Below are 15664 nucleotides of genomic sequence, written 5' to 3'. Positions count from 1 at the left end.
CGGGGTTACAAGCTGACAACGACGTACAAAAGTCACAGAGACACCAGCCGCAAGAATTTCTTTATTGGAAAAAGAAGCGATTCGGCCCCCGTGCACCAAGCCCTCCCCCCCCATTCCTATCACCTTAGCAAGGTTCAGTGTTTTAAGCCCCCTGGGTCTGTCCCTTCCCCCTTCAGGTTTGTCTGGATCCTGTTAAAATACTGACTGTTTTATCCCTCCATATCCCCACCACTTTTGCTGAGAAAAATAAAAATAAAAATAATTTTAAAGGAATTCCCTTTAGGTCTGCCTGCCTTCCTTTTTCTGCTTTCCTTGTCACTCCTTTCACAAATGCTGAGCTGGAGGTGCTTCCAACTCCCGGGATCCAGGGGAGGAGGAATGAATGGCTCCTTTTCCTCCAAGGATGGACTAAGGACATGGGCTTTCCAAGAGAAAGAAAAAAGTGATGGGGGGGACCAGTGTCGCCCCAGCACCTCAGAAGACACTGTCATCGATGTCCTGTGGGGAAGAGGACAGAGGTTAAGATTTTCCTTCGTAGGCCCAGCTATGTCCCTGTTTCCCTTCTTCCTGCTTCTCATCCCTATCTGCAGCCTTTCCTCTGTCTTCCTGTGTCTTCAGATATTTTCCACCTCTCATTTATCATTCTCTTCTCTAACCTCTACTACTGATCCCTCTTCTCTTATTCTTTCTTCTCTCCTCCCCCTTCCTTCCATGTCTTTCTCCCTCTCTCTTCTCTCATGGTTATTTTTAGTTTCAGATTGTTAGTCTTATTTTTTTTCCTTCTCCTGCCTGCCTTCTTCACTAGGCCCAGCTGCGTTCCTTTCTATTCCCCACCATCTCACATCCTTTCTCTCATCTTCTCTTTTTTACTTACTCAGTGCCTGTTAATCTACATTCATGTAAGAATCACCCAAAATTCACTTGGCTCTTCATTCCCACCTCCCAAAGAATCAGAACAAAATCATAGAATTAGAGATTATCTAGTCCAACTCTTTTCATTTTATAAATCAATTAACAGATCTACACAAAGGTTAAGGAACATGCCCAAAGTCACAAGTAACAGAGCCAAGAAGCTCAGATGGCAAATGCCATGTTTATGTAGGGGCAGGTGGAGGTTGAAGAGAGGTGAGCCAGGGCACAGAAAGCTGGGCCTGGAGTCAAGAAGATCTGAGTTCAAATGTGACCTCAATCACTTCCTGTGTGACCCTTGAGCAAGTCATTGTACATCTGTTTGCCTCAGTTTCCCCAAATGTAAATTGGGGATAACACTAGCATCTACCTGGCAGGGTTGTTAAGAGAATCAGGTGAGAGGCAGCTAGGTGGTACAGAGGCAGCTAGGTATCCTAAGTACTAGGATAGAGCACCAGCCCTAAAGTCAGGAGGACCCGAGTTCAAATCTGGTCTCAGACACTTAACACTTCCTAGCTGTGTGACCCTGGGCAAGTCACTTAACCCCAGCCTCAGGGGGGAAAAAAAAAAAAAAAAAAAAAAAAAGAGAGAGGATCAGGTGAGACGGTATTTGTAAACCACTCACCTTTACAATTATAGTGCCTGGTTCATGCTACATAAATGCTTAGTCCCTTCCTAGAACTCACCCTCACTTTGTTCCAATACCACACAGCTTTCTACTTTTCTTTTGGCATCATCCTCAAACAAGCTTCCCAGAAATCTTCCCACCTCCCTCTCCCTCCAGGCTCTTACTTGTCCCTCATATAACCACTGGGGTTTCCTGCCCTCCCCCACCTTCATTCCCCCATTCTGAGACCCCAGTCAAGTCCTGTAAGGGTTTCTTTGCCTGAAACCCTCTCCTCTTCCTCCCCCCTCCCCCATTCTTCCCAAGGACCCACCCTCTTCAGCCCCATTTACTTTATTCCTCTCCCTTCTTTGAAGAGCCACTTCCCCTAGAGTTCTTAGTTACTTCTACTACGCTCCCAGCCACTCTTGCCCCAGCCTTGTCCTTACATCTGCCTCCTTATCTGCGTAGGCATCCAGATCTTGATCCAGTTCCTGTTCTTGCTCTTCCTTTAACCTGTGTCTAATTTCATCAGCCTCTGCCCTTTCCTCCTCCTCAAAGAATTCCTTGTCCAGCCGTTCCAGCTGGGGTAAATGTATCAGGGCTTCTTGTCTGTAGTCGGTTTCATCTGTGCATGGATTCTCCAACAGGATCAGCGCCCGGAGTTGAGGCAACTCTTTCAGTTTAATCAACTCTGACATATTTGCCACTAAGTTCCCTCTATGGAAGAGTTTAAAAGAAATGCCTTGTCTTCAGTCATATTACTTCTGCAGAGAGTAACTTTCCTATCAAGTTATTCCCCTCCTTGAGAAACTCCAATAACAAGCTTCTTTTGGAATCAAATAAAAAATGTATTTTTCTTTTATATATTTTCTTTTCTTTATCTATTTTTATTTTTGCTTTTATATTTAAAGTCCTTTCCACCCAATTCCAATTTACCCTTCTAACCTTTTCATTCATGAACAAACACTACTACTTCAGCCAAACTGGTCTGTTGTTCAACTTGTCTCTCAATTCTATCAGCTATAGTCTCAGTTCCTTTGTAGAGACCTGGAATGTACTTCCTCCTGTATTTCACAGAAGTCATAGTTCAGCTCAAATGCCATATGCCACATGAAACTTCCCTTAATCCCTACCCCCACCTCTCCAGCTAATGCTTTTCTCTAAAAATTAACTTTATTGGGGGTTTTTTGGATATATTTTTATACACACATGTTGTCTCTCCAGATAGAATGTAAACTCCTTAAGGGCAGGATGGACTCTTTTATTTTTGTCTTTGTATCATCAGTATAGAGCACAATGCCTGACTGGGAATAGGCATTTAATAAAGGCTTGTTGGTTAATTGTGGGAGAGAGTAAAAAGCCATTTGTGGGCTGGCCAGAAGGAAAAGTGGTGAGTGGGAGAAGCTGTACTTCTCCAGATACTGAACAGTGGTTCCTCCAAAGACAGATCAGTGGCTGGACATCCTGAAGATTTGCTGAACCTGCTGCACAGATGCAGTCTGACTCGCCTACACTGATTCCCACTTCTTTAGGACACGATATCTCGTTTCTTTTAGCCCAACTAGCATTACCCCCTTGAAAGTTAAAGGGCTAGAGAGGTAAGATCTGAAGGAAGCAGAGAAGAAAATCAACAAGGAAAGAGGCAGGAGATGACCCAAAAATCTGGGACACTGAAGACAAGGCAGCAGGGTGGATAAAACCAATATCATTGTTTGTCCTTCATTTTCAAAGAGGACCAATGACATCATGGGATGATGTCTTGACTTACTCATGAATTGGATTTAAGTGAGGCAGGGTTGAGTGAAATTACCCATCTCATTCTCTCTTAGTCCATGGAGGACAAAAATTATGCTTCAGCAGCCTTCATGGTCATTGGAACAAAAAAAAAAAATTTTTTTTTTTTTTTGGAGGGTGGGGTTAAGTGACTTGCACAGCTAGGAAGTGTTAAGTGTCTGAGACCAGATTTGAGCTCGGGTCCTCCTGAATTCAAGGCTGGTGCTCTATCCACTGCACCACTTAGCTGCCCCTCATTGGAACAAATTATTCTCATCTGCCCGTTCTACTGGGGTAGGGGGAGGTCTTCACCTAGACATCTCTCTAACACACCAATGGATTTTGAGTTCTATTGGTTACCTTCAACTAGTTCCATCTATTTTCTAGTTTATGAGGGTGTGACCACTGTACCAAAATAGGAAAAGAAGAGGGAGAAAGGAAGGAAAGAAGGAAAAAAGATAGGAAGAGAAAAGAAGGGAGGAAAGAAGGACAGGAGAGAGGGAAGGAGGAAGGATTTATGAAATGTGTACTAGGCTAGATACTAGACAGTGTTTTATACATATTAACTCATTTGATCCTTACCACAACACTACTTTGAAATTAGGGAAACTGAGGCAAAGGTTAAGTGATTTGCCCAGTCACACATATGTGTCTGACACCAGATTTAAACTAAGTTCTTCCTGGCTTTATCCAAAGGGCCACTTAGCAGCTCATAGAAAGGATTATCTCTGGGGAAGTTGAAGGTTTGGAGGATGGGAATTAAGAGTTGGAGAAGGATTTTAAAAATCCCAAACCAGGGAGGTTTTTAGCAATAAGATTACATTTGGAGAAAGGAAACAGTGAAGCTCCAAAAGGTTAGGATTGAGAAGGGGAGGTACACAAAAGAATCATCAATTTGGATGAAAGTGAGAGTCTAAATAAGAATCAAAGTGAACAATCCAAATCTGGGCCAGATCCTGAGAGCAGAAGTCAGAGGTGGGAGGGAGGCAAACTTACCGAAGATTAAGGTACTGCAGCAACTTCATATTAGAAGAGAAGCCATCCAGGTCACTGATTTTGTTGTCCCGAAGATGCAAAGTACTAAGTTGTTGTAGCATTCCAATCCCTTCTATTTTCTTCAGCTGGTTCTGAGCCTACACAGAATAGGCTGGTTAAAGAGAGACAAACTGAACGGAATTTGCGGACAGAAACATGCAAAGAAAGAAGAGAAACCACACAGAAAGACAGAGATAAAGAGAAAAAGGAGTAAAGAGAGGAAAAGATGGGCAAAGGAGACAAAGCAAAGATAAATACTTCTCCCTAGAGAAAGCCAGTATCCTCTAGAGCTGGGTCACTAAGAAATTCTAATTTTTCTTTCTACTGTCCTCCTCCAAATTCTCTTAGAGAGCCCTCTGCCCAATACTCCTGCATCGGTGCCTGAGGAAGAACTACCAGAATATCCTTTCTGTGAACCATGCACACATTATAGGCATAGAAAACTGAAATCTGGATACCTGGGTTCCCTTTCCAACTCTGTAACCATGGGTTGCTGCCCTGAAGGATCAGGATCATTAATGCCCTGGAAATATGTCTTCCAAACCCTCTCAGGATCTATGTAGTGCCATGTTAAGGATGAAGTGCACACAGAATAGTCCTAACAGAGGCTCAGGTGGCCCTGCACTAACGCTTAACAATAATGTAAGTCATATAGTAAGATTCTGTGATTTCTCCAAAGGAACACAAAAAGTTGTTCAACACAGTTGATGAGAACAGTCTTGGTGCTTTCAGTATGCTTTCTACCCAACCCATGAAGGTTACCAAGTACAGACTCTTCAGCTTAGGGAGTTCAAGTCCCAGTGTACTCTCCAATTGGTTCCCTCGAAGCTCTAATGTGTGCAGGTTCGTGAGCTTTTGGGGGTCTAAGCCTGTTATCTTCTTGATGTTGTTCCCTGAGGAAGGCAAAGATCAAATGTCAAGGGGCACTTGAAATGGTCCTGTGACATACACCCTCCATCTCAGAATCACAGCAAAGGAAGAAGTCTAGACAATCATACAACACAATGTGGTGCATGGAAAGAGTCTTGGATTTTAAGTCAGAAGACTCTGAAATTTCCATTACCTCTCTAAGTCTCAGTTCTATATGTAAAAGCAGGGAGCTAGTCTAAGATGACCCCTAAGGTTGCTTTCAGATCTAAAGCGATGATGCTATGATCTTGGACCTCAGTCTGTTAAATAAAGGGACTGGACTCAAGTAATCTTTTTAGTGCTGTGATTTAACAATATTATACTTCTCCACCCAGAGAACACCTTTGAGATCCAGGCTGTTCAATTTGGGATGGGTGATGCCTTCGGTGTCAACAATTTGGTTGTAGGCAAAACTGGCGATCTGCAAGTAGGGCAGCTCTACCATCCGGGCACTCTGTAGCCGGTTGTAGTCAAGCTTGAGCCAGAGGAGGTGAGTCAGGTTGTTGAGCGGTGACAGCTCTGTCAGCCGGTTCTCAGACAGATCCACATAACGCAGGTGAATATAGGAGGACAGTAGAGAAATGTCAGTCAGTTCCCTGGACAGTGGTGAAAGGAGGGAGGCCAGGGCTTCTGTTAGAATTAGGGACAAGGCATGAGTGGGCAAAAGAGTAGGTGGATGACCAGGGAACTGGTTTGCAATGGGAAAAAAAAAAGCCAGAGGGAGTAAGTTGGGGAGAACAATTCAATTCCATGTAAAAGAATTTTAAAAAACAACATATACTATCAAATGCAAGGCAAAAGGCAATCTAGCCTAGTGGATAAAGTGTAAGCTTGATACTAGAAAGACCTGGATTCAAGTTCTGCTTCTGATATATACTGTGTGACCCAAAGCAAGTCACTTAATCTCTCTCTCTCTTTTTTTTTTTTTTTTGGAGGCTGGGGTTAAGTGACTTGCCCAGGGTCACACAGCTAGGAAGTGTTAAGTGTCTGAGACCACATTTGAACTAAGGTCCTCCTGAATTCAAGGCTGGTGCTCTATCCACTGCACCACCTAGCTGCCCCCGCCCCCCCTTAATCTCTCAATGGTCTAGGCTGAGAAAATGAAAAAGTGTATTGGAGGAGCTCCCTCCATCAATGAAATTTTAAATCCAGTTCACATCCCTATGACTCTATATGAGGCACAATGCTAAATCCAATAAAACAAAGACAAAGAAATAATCCCTTCCCCCAAGTAACTGACATTCTACTGGAATGATAGAACTCCTAAAAAAGTCAATTCAAGGTATTTTGAGGAGAAAGCAAGCATTTTCAACTGAAAGCAATCAGAGAAGGCTTCCCTAAGAGGTGCTATCTAATCTGAGTCTTGAAAGGAGATACTTTCTGAGTCAGGGTGAAGGAGTTTATTCCAGGATAAAGAAGCTTGTGATATAATATTATAGTTGACTATATAGAGACTAGTTGTCTAGTTTCAGGGGGCACAGCATGCCTGAAGTGGAGGTTAGAAAGATAGGTTTGTGAAGTCCATATTTTATCATAAAGATGACTGAGCTGAAAGATAAAATAGATTCAATAAGAGGTAAGGGAAAGCTCAAAAGAGAGTAGAATGTGTTAGGGAGGGAGAAATCCCAATCCTGTGTCTCTCCCACCTCCTCGTTCCATCCAAAGCTCCATCTCATCTAGCCTCAGTCCCAGGAGAATCTCTAGCTCAGGGAGAATGGTCTATATTTAAGTGAGGTGAATCCCATCTTGCCGTTTGCTGGGTTTCCCATCTCCTCTCCAGTTTAAAGAGAGGTGGATGGCAGTAATCAATGCCTGAGATGGAGAAAACATGGTAGACCCCAACCCTTTGGTTTATTGCAACACATTTCCAAGTCCTCATCATCAGTGAGAAGGAGTTTGGAATGCAGTAGAGTGCAGCGTGGATAAATGATGGAAAACAATATGTAAAGAGATAACAGGTGAAATGAGGTTGGGGAATCCAATTCTCCCTGTGCAATAAGAAATTCGGTTCTGCACATATATATTGTATCAAGGATATACTATAACACATTTAACATGTATGGGACTGCTTGCCATCTAGGGGAGGGGGTGGAGGGAAGGAGGGGAAAATCGGAACAGAAGTGTGTGCAAGGGATAAAAATGTCATAAAAAATTACCCACGCATATGTACTGTCAAAAAGAAGTTATAATAAAAAATGAGGTTGGGGATAAGGGCTGCATCATAGGCAAAGTTAGTCAAGTGAGAGAAGGGGAGATGCAGGCAATTAAGAGCCAGTATGAAGGATGGCTAGGAAATCAGCACAAAACTCTTCCTTCCTTGCTTAGGAAAAGCTCTTAGTGACCAGCTCCACTATTCCCTTCCCACAGGACTAGAACAAGAAGAGTATAACCCAAAGTCAGAGAAACCTGGGGCAGGAGGGTAAGAGTGAAGATTTCTGTATTAATTGCCACTTCTACAATGCACTTCTGCTCCCCCTTCCCCTTCAACACATACACACTCACTTATCCTTGGCCTCCAGCTTCACATAAGCATGAGAGAGTCCATTGCCTGTCTTGCAGAGCAAAGAGAGACCTTCCTTCATTATGTCCTCTGTAATGGGGTTGGGGATGAACTGAAAGAGGACATAGGGTCAAGTGTACCTTTTTTTTTCCACTCTCTAGGAAGTCCTGATCATCACCCTCCTATTACTTCTCTTTAGGGTCTCTCCCTGCTTATGCCTTTACCTCTTCAGCTTCTTCCCCTTCCTCTTTCTCTTCTTCATCTGTTTCTTTTTCATCTTTTTCTTCCTCTGGTTCCTCCTCCTCTGGGTCATATTCTTCCATGTCCTCATCATCAGACATCTTCCTTCCTGGGGCCGAGACTCTTTAAGGCAAAGGTTGGTCAAATCCTGGAAAGGAACCCCGATCCTGTGATTCCTGCACCTCCTCATTCCTTCCAAACTTTCATCCCATCTAGCCTCAGTCCCAGAAGAATCTCCAGTTCAGGAAGAATGGTCTATGTTTAAGTGAGATGAGACCCATTTTGCTATTCACGAGGCTTTCCATCTCTCCTTCAGTTTAAAGAGAGGTGGAGGGCAATAACCAGTGCCTGAAGTGGAGAAAGCATGCTAGACCCCAACTCTTTGCTTTATTCCTACACATTTCCCTATGAGAACTCCCCCTCAATCCCTTTTTTCTCTGTTGGTGAATTTTCTGAAACTCCTTAAGTACTTCACTCCAAAGACCTTTTCTTTTCATCATTTCCTCCCTGTAGCTACCCTCAACTCCCCTATCTCCCTTTCCCCTTCCACCCTTTTCTCCCTGTTCCCCAGGAAACACACACACACAAACACACCAGATCTGACCCCCCAGATCCCTTAAATACCCCTCTTCCACCCCCCCAAAAAGGAAGAACTTCAGACTTGGAAGTAAGGATCTGAAGCAAAGAAAGGAAAGAGCAGTTGGGGGAGGTTCAGGTTGTTGCGAAGGGTCAGGTTGTTGCGAAAGTGGTGAGGATTTGTGTATTGTTACTATAGCAACGGGGACGGACCGTTGCTGAGACTGTTGCTGGTGGTAACAGGCAAAAAAAAAAAACGATGGGCAACATCCAGGGAGAATTGCACCACAGCCCAGAGCAGATGGATTTTTGGTTACCTTGGTTATTGATTATTTGCCGCCCCAATCCCGAGGATACGAGAAGAGGGCGGGAGGTAAATGATGACTTTGATTGGCCGAGGGGAAAGGCTTCAGAAGATTCCCATAGGATGCAGAGGTAGAGGGAGGAGCTTCGAGACTAGCCATTACGTCACCCTAGTCCCTTAAAGAAGTAAGCTTTCAAAATAAAGAGTACGAAATCAATTTAGGTACTAACCGGGAGGGAGGGAGTGGTGAAATGGATCTCAAGGTAAGGGGATTTTTAAGACTGACCCCTATAATAGGTTTCCTTTTATCAATCAATCGATCATCTGTCAATTTCCAAATAAGGTTGGGTCTGATGGCTGACTAGTGAAAGATATTTGCTTTAGTGAATAGAACACTGAGATTACCAGTTTTGTCATTGTGGGATTCTGGACAGTTCATAACCCTCTCACGACCTCAGCTTCTTCACCTAAAAGAAGGCTGGACTAAATGATCTTATAGGCTTCTTCCAGCTGTTACAATCTATGAACTCATGATTAGATTCTAAGGAGCCCAGCTCCCCCCACCTCCAAGAGTCAACATCCTGCATATAAGTCTCATTCTTAACTAACAAAATTGGGCCTGGGATCATTTGAAGGAACCCACTACCCAATGTCCCAATATCAGCTTCGAATCTTTGAGAGTATGAAGGATAAAGGGAAGATGCTAAGAGGCAACCTATTTCTCATGTTATTCTTCTAACCATAGTACCACTGAATTACAACATCTCACCGTTGGAAAGGGCCTGACCTGAAGAACAGTACCTTCTCTACACCATTCCAGTCAGGTGGTGGTCATTTAGCTTCTGCTTGGATGCCTCCGGTAGTGAAGAGATCATTGGGAAAGCCCATTGTGCTTTGGAATAGTTCTAATTGTTACAAAGTGCTCCCTTAAATATAGCCCACAATCTCTAAGTCTGCCCTCTCAAATCAAATAAGATAAATGTAATTCTCTCCTATTTCTCTCTCAAATGTGTATTTTTCAAAGTTAAAGCAACTTCATTTCCTTCAACTAATTCTAATATGGTAAGGTCTCCAAGCTATCACCATCCTCATTGCCCTTTTCTGGTTCTGTTCTGATCTGTAGAATTGAATACAATAAAATGAAATCATAACATATGATCTGGCCAGGTACAGGACAGCAAGACTATCATGTTCCTTGTTTATGACACAATGATTTTTATTAATGTAACTTAAGATAGCATTTTTTTTAAATTACTGTGACACATTATTAGTGAGCTTGGAGGACCACTAACAACATCCTTAAACCTTTTTTCAAATGAATTGTTGTTTCCCTATCCTTTTTTATTTAATTTTTTTCTTTTAAAAAAGTTTTATTGATAACTTTTGTTTTTACATCCTCTGTATTTCCTAATATGTCTCTCCAAGAGTCATCTCTTTTTTTTATTTTGATAATAGCTTTTTATTTTCAAAATACATGTAAAAATAGTTTTCAATATTCACCCTTGCAAAACATTGTGTTCCAATTTTTTCCCTTTTCCTTCTCCCCCCCCTCCCCTAGACAGCAAGTAATCTAATATAGGTTAAACATGTGCAATTCTAAACATATTTCCATATTTATCGTGCTGCACATCAAATCAGATCAAAAGGGAAAAAATAATAAAGAAAAAAAAAAACCAAGCAAACAATAACAACAAAAATAGTGAAGATACTATATTGTGATCTACATTTAATCCCCATAGTCCTCTTTTTGGGTGCACATGGCTCTCTCCAGAGTAAGTCTATTAGAATTGTCTGAATCACCTCATTGTTGAAAAGCACAACTGATCATCACATAATCTTCTTCTTATTGTGTACAATGTTCTCTTGGTTCTATTCACTTCATTTAGCATCAGTTCATATAAGTCTCTCCAGGCCTTTCTGAAATCATCCTGCTAATCGTTTCTTATAGAACAATAATATTCTATTACATTCAAATACCATACCTTATTCAGCCATTCCCCAACTGATGGATATCCACTCAGTTTCCATTTCCTTGCCACTACAAAAAGGGCTGCTATAAACATTTTTGCACATGTGGATCTTTTTCCCTCCTTTATGATCTCTTTGAGATATGGACCCAGTAAAGACACTGCTGGATATTTACAGTTTAATAGCCTTTGGGGCAAAGTTCCAAATTGCTCTCCAGAATGATTAGATAAGTTCACAATTCCACCAACAATGTATTAGCATCTCAGTTTTCTCACATCCTCTCCAATAATATTTTATCATTATCTTTTTCTGTCATCTTAGCCAATCTAAGAGGTATGTGCTGGTACCTCAGACTTGTCTTAATTTGCATTTCTCTAATCAATCATGATTGGGAGCATTTTTTTCATTGAAGTCATCTCTTTCAAAAAAGAGGAAAAAAAAAAAACAGCTCAACAAAGCTAGCCAATAATCAACCACATATCTAGTCCCTCCCCCCCACAAAGAAAGAAGGGAAGTGTAAGTCTCTTTAGTTTTTCTTTGGGCCAAATTTGGTTATTATAATTTATTAATATTCAGTTTCTCTTGTTCATTCCATTGACAATGTTGCAAAAATGGTGGATAGTTTTCCTGATTCATCCACTTTGCATGAGTTTACATATCTGCATATTTTCCTATATGCATATTATTTTTTATAGCCTAGTACATTCATGTACTAGGCCCAATCAATGGGCCTTTGCTTTGTTTCCAGTTGTTCTACAAAGACATTGCTATGAATATTTTGGTACTTATAGGATCTCTCTTTTTGTCATTAACAGCAAGGGATCTACACAGAGCAAGGTATATCTAAGTAATAGGATAGGAACATTTTTAGTCATTTTCTTAGCATAATTTCTGTTTACTTGTCCCAATGGTTAGACATATTTACAGCTTCATAATACATAATACAATGGTATATTATATCTCATACAACAGAACCCAAAAAAAGGCTTCTCTATGAAAACTTAATTCTCAATTTCATTTCTTGCTTTTTAAAAGTCTATGAAATCAATGTTACTTTTAAAACTGTTCTGCTTATCTGAGCTTCCTTATGAACTTCTCATTGTGCATTTTAGAAAAGTATTTCAATGGCCCTGCTTTTTTGGCATCATCATTGCTAACTATTTTTCCCACTCGACATCCCCCAGCCCCATTAAAAACAAATGAAGAAAAAAAAAACCATAACTGATAAATATAGTCAAGCAAAATAAGTCCATACATTGGCCATGTCCAAAAATGAAGTAGCTGGATAGCATAATAGTGCAGCCAGCTAGGTGGCACAATGGATTGAGTATTAGAAGTCAGGAGGATCTAATTTCAAAAACTGCCTTAGATACTAGTTTTGTGACCCTGAACAAGTCACTGTCTCACTTTCCTCACTTGTAAAATGAGCTGGAGCAGGAAATGGCAAGCCATTCCAGTATCTCCGCCAAGAAAACCCCAAATGGGGTCATGAAGAGTCAGATAAAACTGAAATAACTGAACAATAGCAAAGGTAGAATTGTAGATAAAAATACTGGACTTGGAGTATGATCCTAGGCAAGTCACTTCATTTCTGTTTTTATCACTTTTTTCAACTGTAAAATGAAAATAGCAATGGCATCTATCTCCAAGGATTATTGTGAGGATCTAAAGAAATAATAATATGGAGTATTTTGCAAACTTTAAAGTCCTATATAAATGTTAACTATTGTTATTATAAATGTAAGTCTCTTTCTGCACCTTGTGCCCATTATCTCCTAGTCAAGAGCTGGATAAAATGCTTCATCATAAGTCTTCTGCATACAAGGCTGGTCATTCCATTGAAACAAATTCTTAAATATTACAAACCTGTTTTTCTTTACAATGCTGCTATTGTATAAATTGTTCTCAATTTGCTATGCATCTGTTCATATTATGTAGGATTTTCTAGAATCTTCTCTTTCATAATTTCTTTTGGTGTGATACTATTTGATTACCTTAATATACTATAATTTGTTCAGCCACCCCCCAAAAATCTAAGAAGCAATTTAAGGAACCCCTTTTAATTCCAGTTCTTTTCTTCCCCCATCTCCATCTTTTGCTCTGGCCTTAACCATCAGAAAGTTTGTTTTTCTTGTAATTATTTCTTTTCTGGTATTATACTTCCCCTAAGTTTCTCTAAACTTTCTTTAGCTTAGCCTGAATTTGCTTTACTTATTTAGCTTAGCGGGATGTATTATCCTTGGTTATGTCTGTTCTTTTTGCCTTTGGGGAAATTGTATTACAAGATTTCTTTCATATATAGTAGATGCTACTAGGTTCTTGACTATGATTTCTTGGCATTTGAAATGCTTTAGAAGGAGCTATATATTTCCTTATGACTTTCTTCTAGAATTTTTTTCAGGAGGTGATTTCTAGATTCTTGTTGTTATCTTCATGTTGTTCTCATGGATCTGGGAAGTTTCCATTTATGATTTCTTGAAACCCAATATCCATTTAAAAAAATTTACCATGATTTTGAGGGAGTTCAATGATTCTTTAATTGTCTCTCTTTTATGAGTTTTCCAAGTGAGTTTTTTCTTCTGTTTTTTTAATAATTTGGTTTTTGTACTAATATTTCTTATTATCTAATTAAATCACTGATTTCCTTTTTATCTAATCTGGTTTTCAGAATAATCTTAGGGAAAAGATAATAAGTTCAATTTTAGACACATTAAATTTAAGATACTTATGGAACAACCAGTTCAAGATGTCTAATAGGCAACTGGAGATGTGAGACTGAAATTTAAGACTGGATAAAAAGAATTGAGAGTAGTCTTCATAGAGATGATAATTGAATTCCTGAGAACTAAAGAGACCACTTAAAGTGGAAAAAAAGAAAATTCAGGTCCCTGAAATTCAAACACAAATAATGTGAAATAATATGAAATAATAATGGTAAGGACATGAAAGATAATCAATAAAAAAGACAGAGGAGTGGTCAGACAGGTAAGAAGAGAACCAAGATACAGTGGTTTAGATATATATAGACACAGACAGACAGACACAGATAGACACCAGAAAAGGGATATTACCTAGAAGAAGGTAGCTTGTTGGTAAATGATACAGTGTCTAGTGCTGTATTAATATCAAATGCTACAAAGAAGTCAAGAAAAATGAAGACTGAGAAAAGGTCGTTGTACTTAACAGTTAATAGATTGTTTGTAACTTTAAAGTTTTAATGGAGTAATGGGACTCCATGTGCCAGGAAAGACATGGTGGATATAACATTTTGCTGCATTGGATCAGTTCTCCTTGACTTGGATAACTGGTGGTAGAAGCCAATATCTTTATGATCCTTGGAGACTCTAACTTCTTTCCCCAGAGAGCATATAGCTATTAAGGAAATAGCAGAATTTGGAGCTATACAATGGAGTATCATATCAGACTGTAAATTTGCACTCAAGGTACCAGATTATAAATGGTGTCACCTAAAATCTTCTGCTCTTTGGTTCCAAAAACCTATTACCCTGGGGGTTTTCATTGGGTGTAGTGCATTGGATTTTTAGGCAGAAATATCTCTTCTATTTCTGAGATTTAGTATGTGACCACAGGCAAGACACTTACCCTATTTGTACCTCAGTTTGTAAAATGAAAAAGTTAGATTCAAGACCTTTTTTGGCTCTAAATTCTTGATCCTATTATCCTGTAAAATGTAGCAAGTACCATAAGAAATATAAGATCTTAAAGTGATCAAAGGAAAGTGCTATCCTAATTGTATGTAAAATATAGATGCCACATATATTTCCATGTATGGAAAAATATGAATATGAACAATATTTTGTTCATAAATAATGGTGATGAACCATTTTCCATGATAAGTGCAGCCATACCAACCAGGAACCAGAGAGTTTTTAGAATTGTTAAGGTATTGTAGGAAAAGTATTTCTCAGTGTACAGTTTCCTTGAAAGAAATAATTTTCATCAAGATAATATCTTTGAAACAATCTACTCAGGTAAGTATAAGCTTTGTTCTGAATCAAGAAATCTACAACTATGTTGGGCTAAAAGCTATATTCTAAGATCCTGAGTTAGTCTTTCCTTATACCTATTGAAATGTTCTTGAGATTTAATTGACTGGAGACACTAAGGCAATTGATGTTGTTTCCTAGTCTTCTGAAATTAAAAATAGCCAGGATATAAGGATCAGAGCAACAGCAGCACAGAATAAGTGTGTTTACTTGAATTCTTTATGAATAATATCTTTCTAATTATATAAATATATATACATATATGGGATTTAACACATTTCTACCATGTTTAACATATATTGGATTACTTGCCATCTAGGGGTGGTGGGGTAAAATTGGAACACAGGGTTAATGTCACATAATTATCCATGCATATGTTTTGAAAATTAAAAGCTTTAATTTAAAAAAAGAAAAAAATAAGATAATCAACATATAAAAAACCCAAATAACTAAATGAATAATATCTTTCCCTTGTGCTTACCATCCTATCTCTGGTGAAGTACATAGAGCACTGGACTTGGAATCAAGAAGACTCATCTTCATAAGTTCAAATCTGGCTTTAGACACTTACTGGCTGGGTGACCCTATGCAAGCCACTTAAATCTGTCTGCCTCAATTTCCTCTTCTGTAAAATGAGCTAGAAAAGGAAATGGCAAAACATTCTGGTAACTTTGCCAAGAAAACCTCAAAGGGGATCACGAAGACTTAGGCACAACTGATCAACAAACCTCATTTTGGTAACTGATAAACAGACTGTCTCGTCTTATTCCTTTATTAAGTCTCAGTCACCAGAGCAGCCTGACCATCTCCGGACTATTAACATACACCGAACCATC

General features: G+C 39.6%; 1 protein-coding gene across 5 annotated transcripts in view; it reads right to left on the bottom strand.

Annotated features, from left to right (window-relative positions):
* Nucleotides 1–47: 47 nt before the first annotated feature.
* LRRC23 (leucine rich repeat containing 23) overlaps nucleotides 48–15664 on the bottom strand; it is a 65154-nt gene continuing 49537 nt past the window's right edge. The window contains exons 1-8 of one of the 5 annotated variants that reach the window (XM_074269072.1): nucleotides 8867–9000; nucleotides 7958–8121; nucleotides 7736–7845; nucleotides 5576–5829; nucleotides 5087–5217; nucleotides 4286–4422; nucleotides 1963–2233; nucleotides 48–498 (exon numbers count right to left, since the gene is read on the bottom strand). In XM_074269072.1, coding sequence (XP_074125173.1) covers nucleotides 475–498; nucleotides 1963–2233; nucleotides 4286–4422; nucleotides 5087–5217; nucleotides 5576–5829; nucleotides 7736–7845; nucleotides 7958–8074 — 1044 coding nt within the window. In that variant the 5' untranslated portion in view covers nucleotides 8075–8121; nucleotides 8867–9000 and the 3' untranslated portion in view covers nucleotides 48–474. Of the gene's footprint in view, nucleotides 499–1962; nucleotides 2234–4285; nucleotides 4423–5086; nucleotides 5218–5575; nucleotides 5830–7735; nucleotides 7846–7957; nucleotides 8122–8597; nucleotides 8748–8866; nucleotides 9001–15664 lie in introns of those variants that run through there. The other 4 variants (XM_074269070.1, XM_074269071.1, XM_074269073.1 and 1 more) reach the window with 4 other exon arrangements.

The sequence above is a fragment of the Sminthopsis crassicaudata genome, chromosome 5, assembly GCF_048593235.1.
Source record: "Sminthopsis crassicaudata isolate SCR6 chromosome 5, ASM4859323v1, whole genome shotgun sequence".
Classification (NCBI taxonomy): domain Eukaryota; kingdom Metazoa; phylum Chordata; class Mammalia; order Dasyuromorphia; family Dasyuridae; genus Sminthopsis; species Sminthopsis crassicaudata.
Note: the sequence above shows the minus strand (reverse complement) of the source record. Positions and strands in the feature narration are given on the sequence as shown.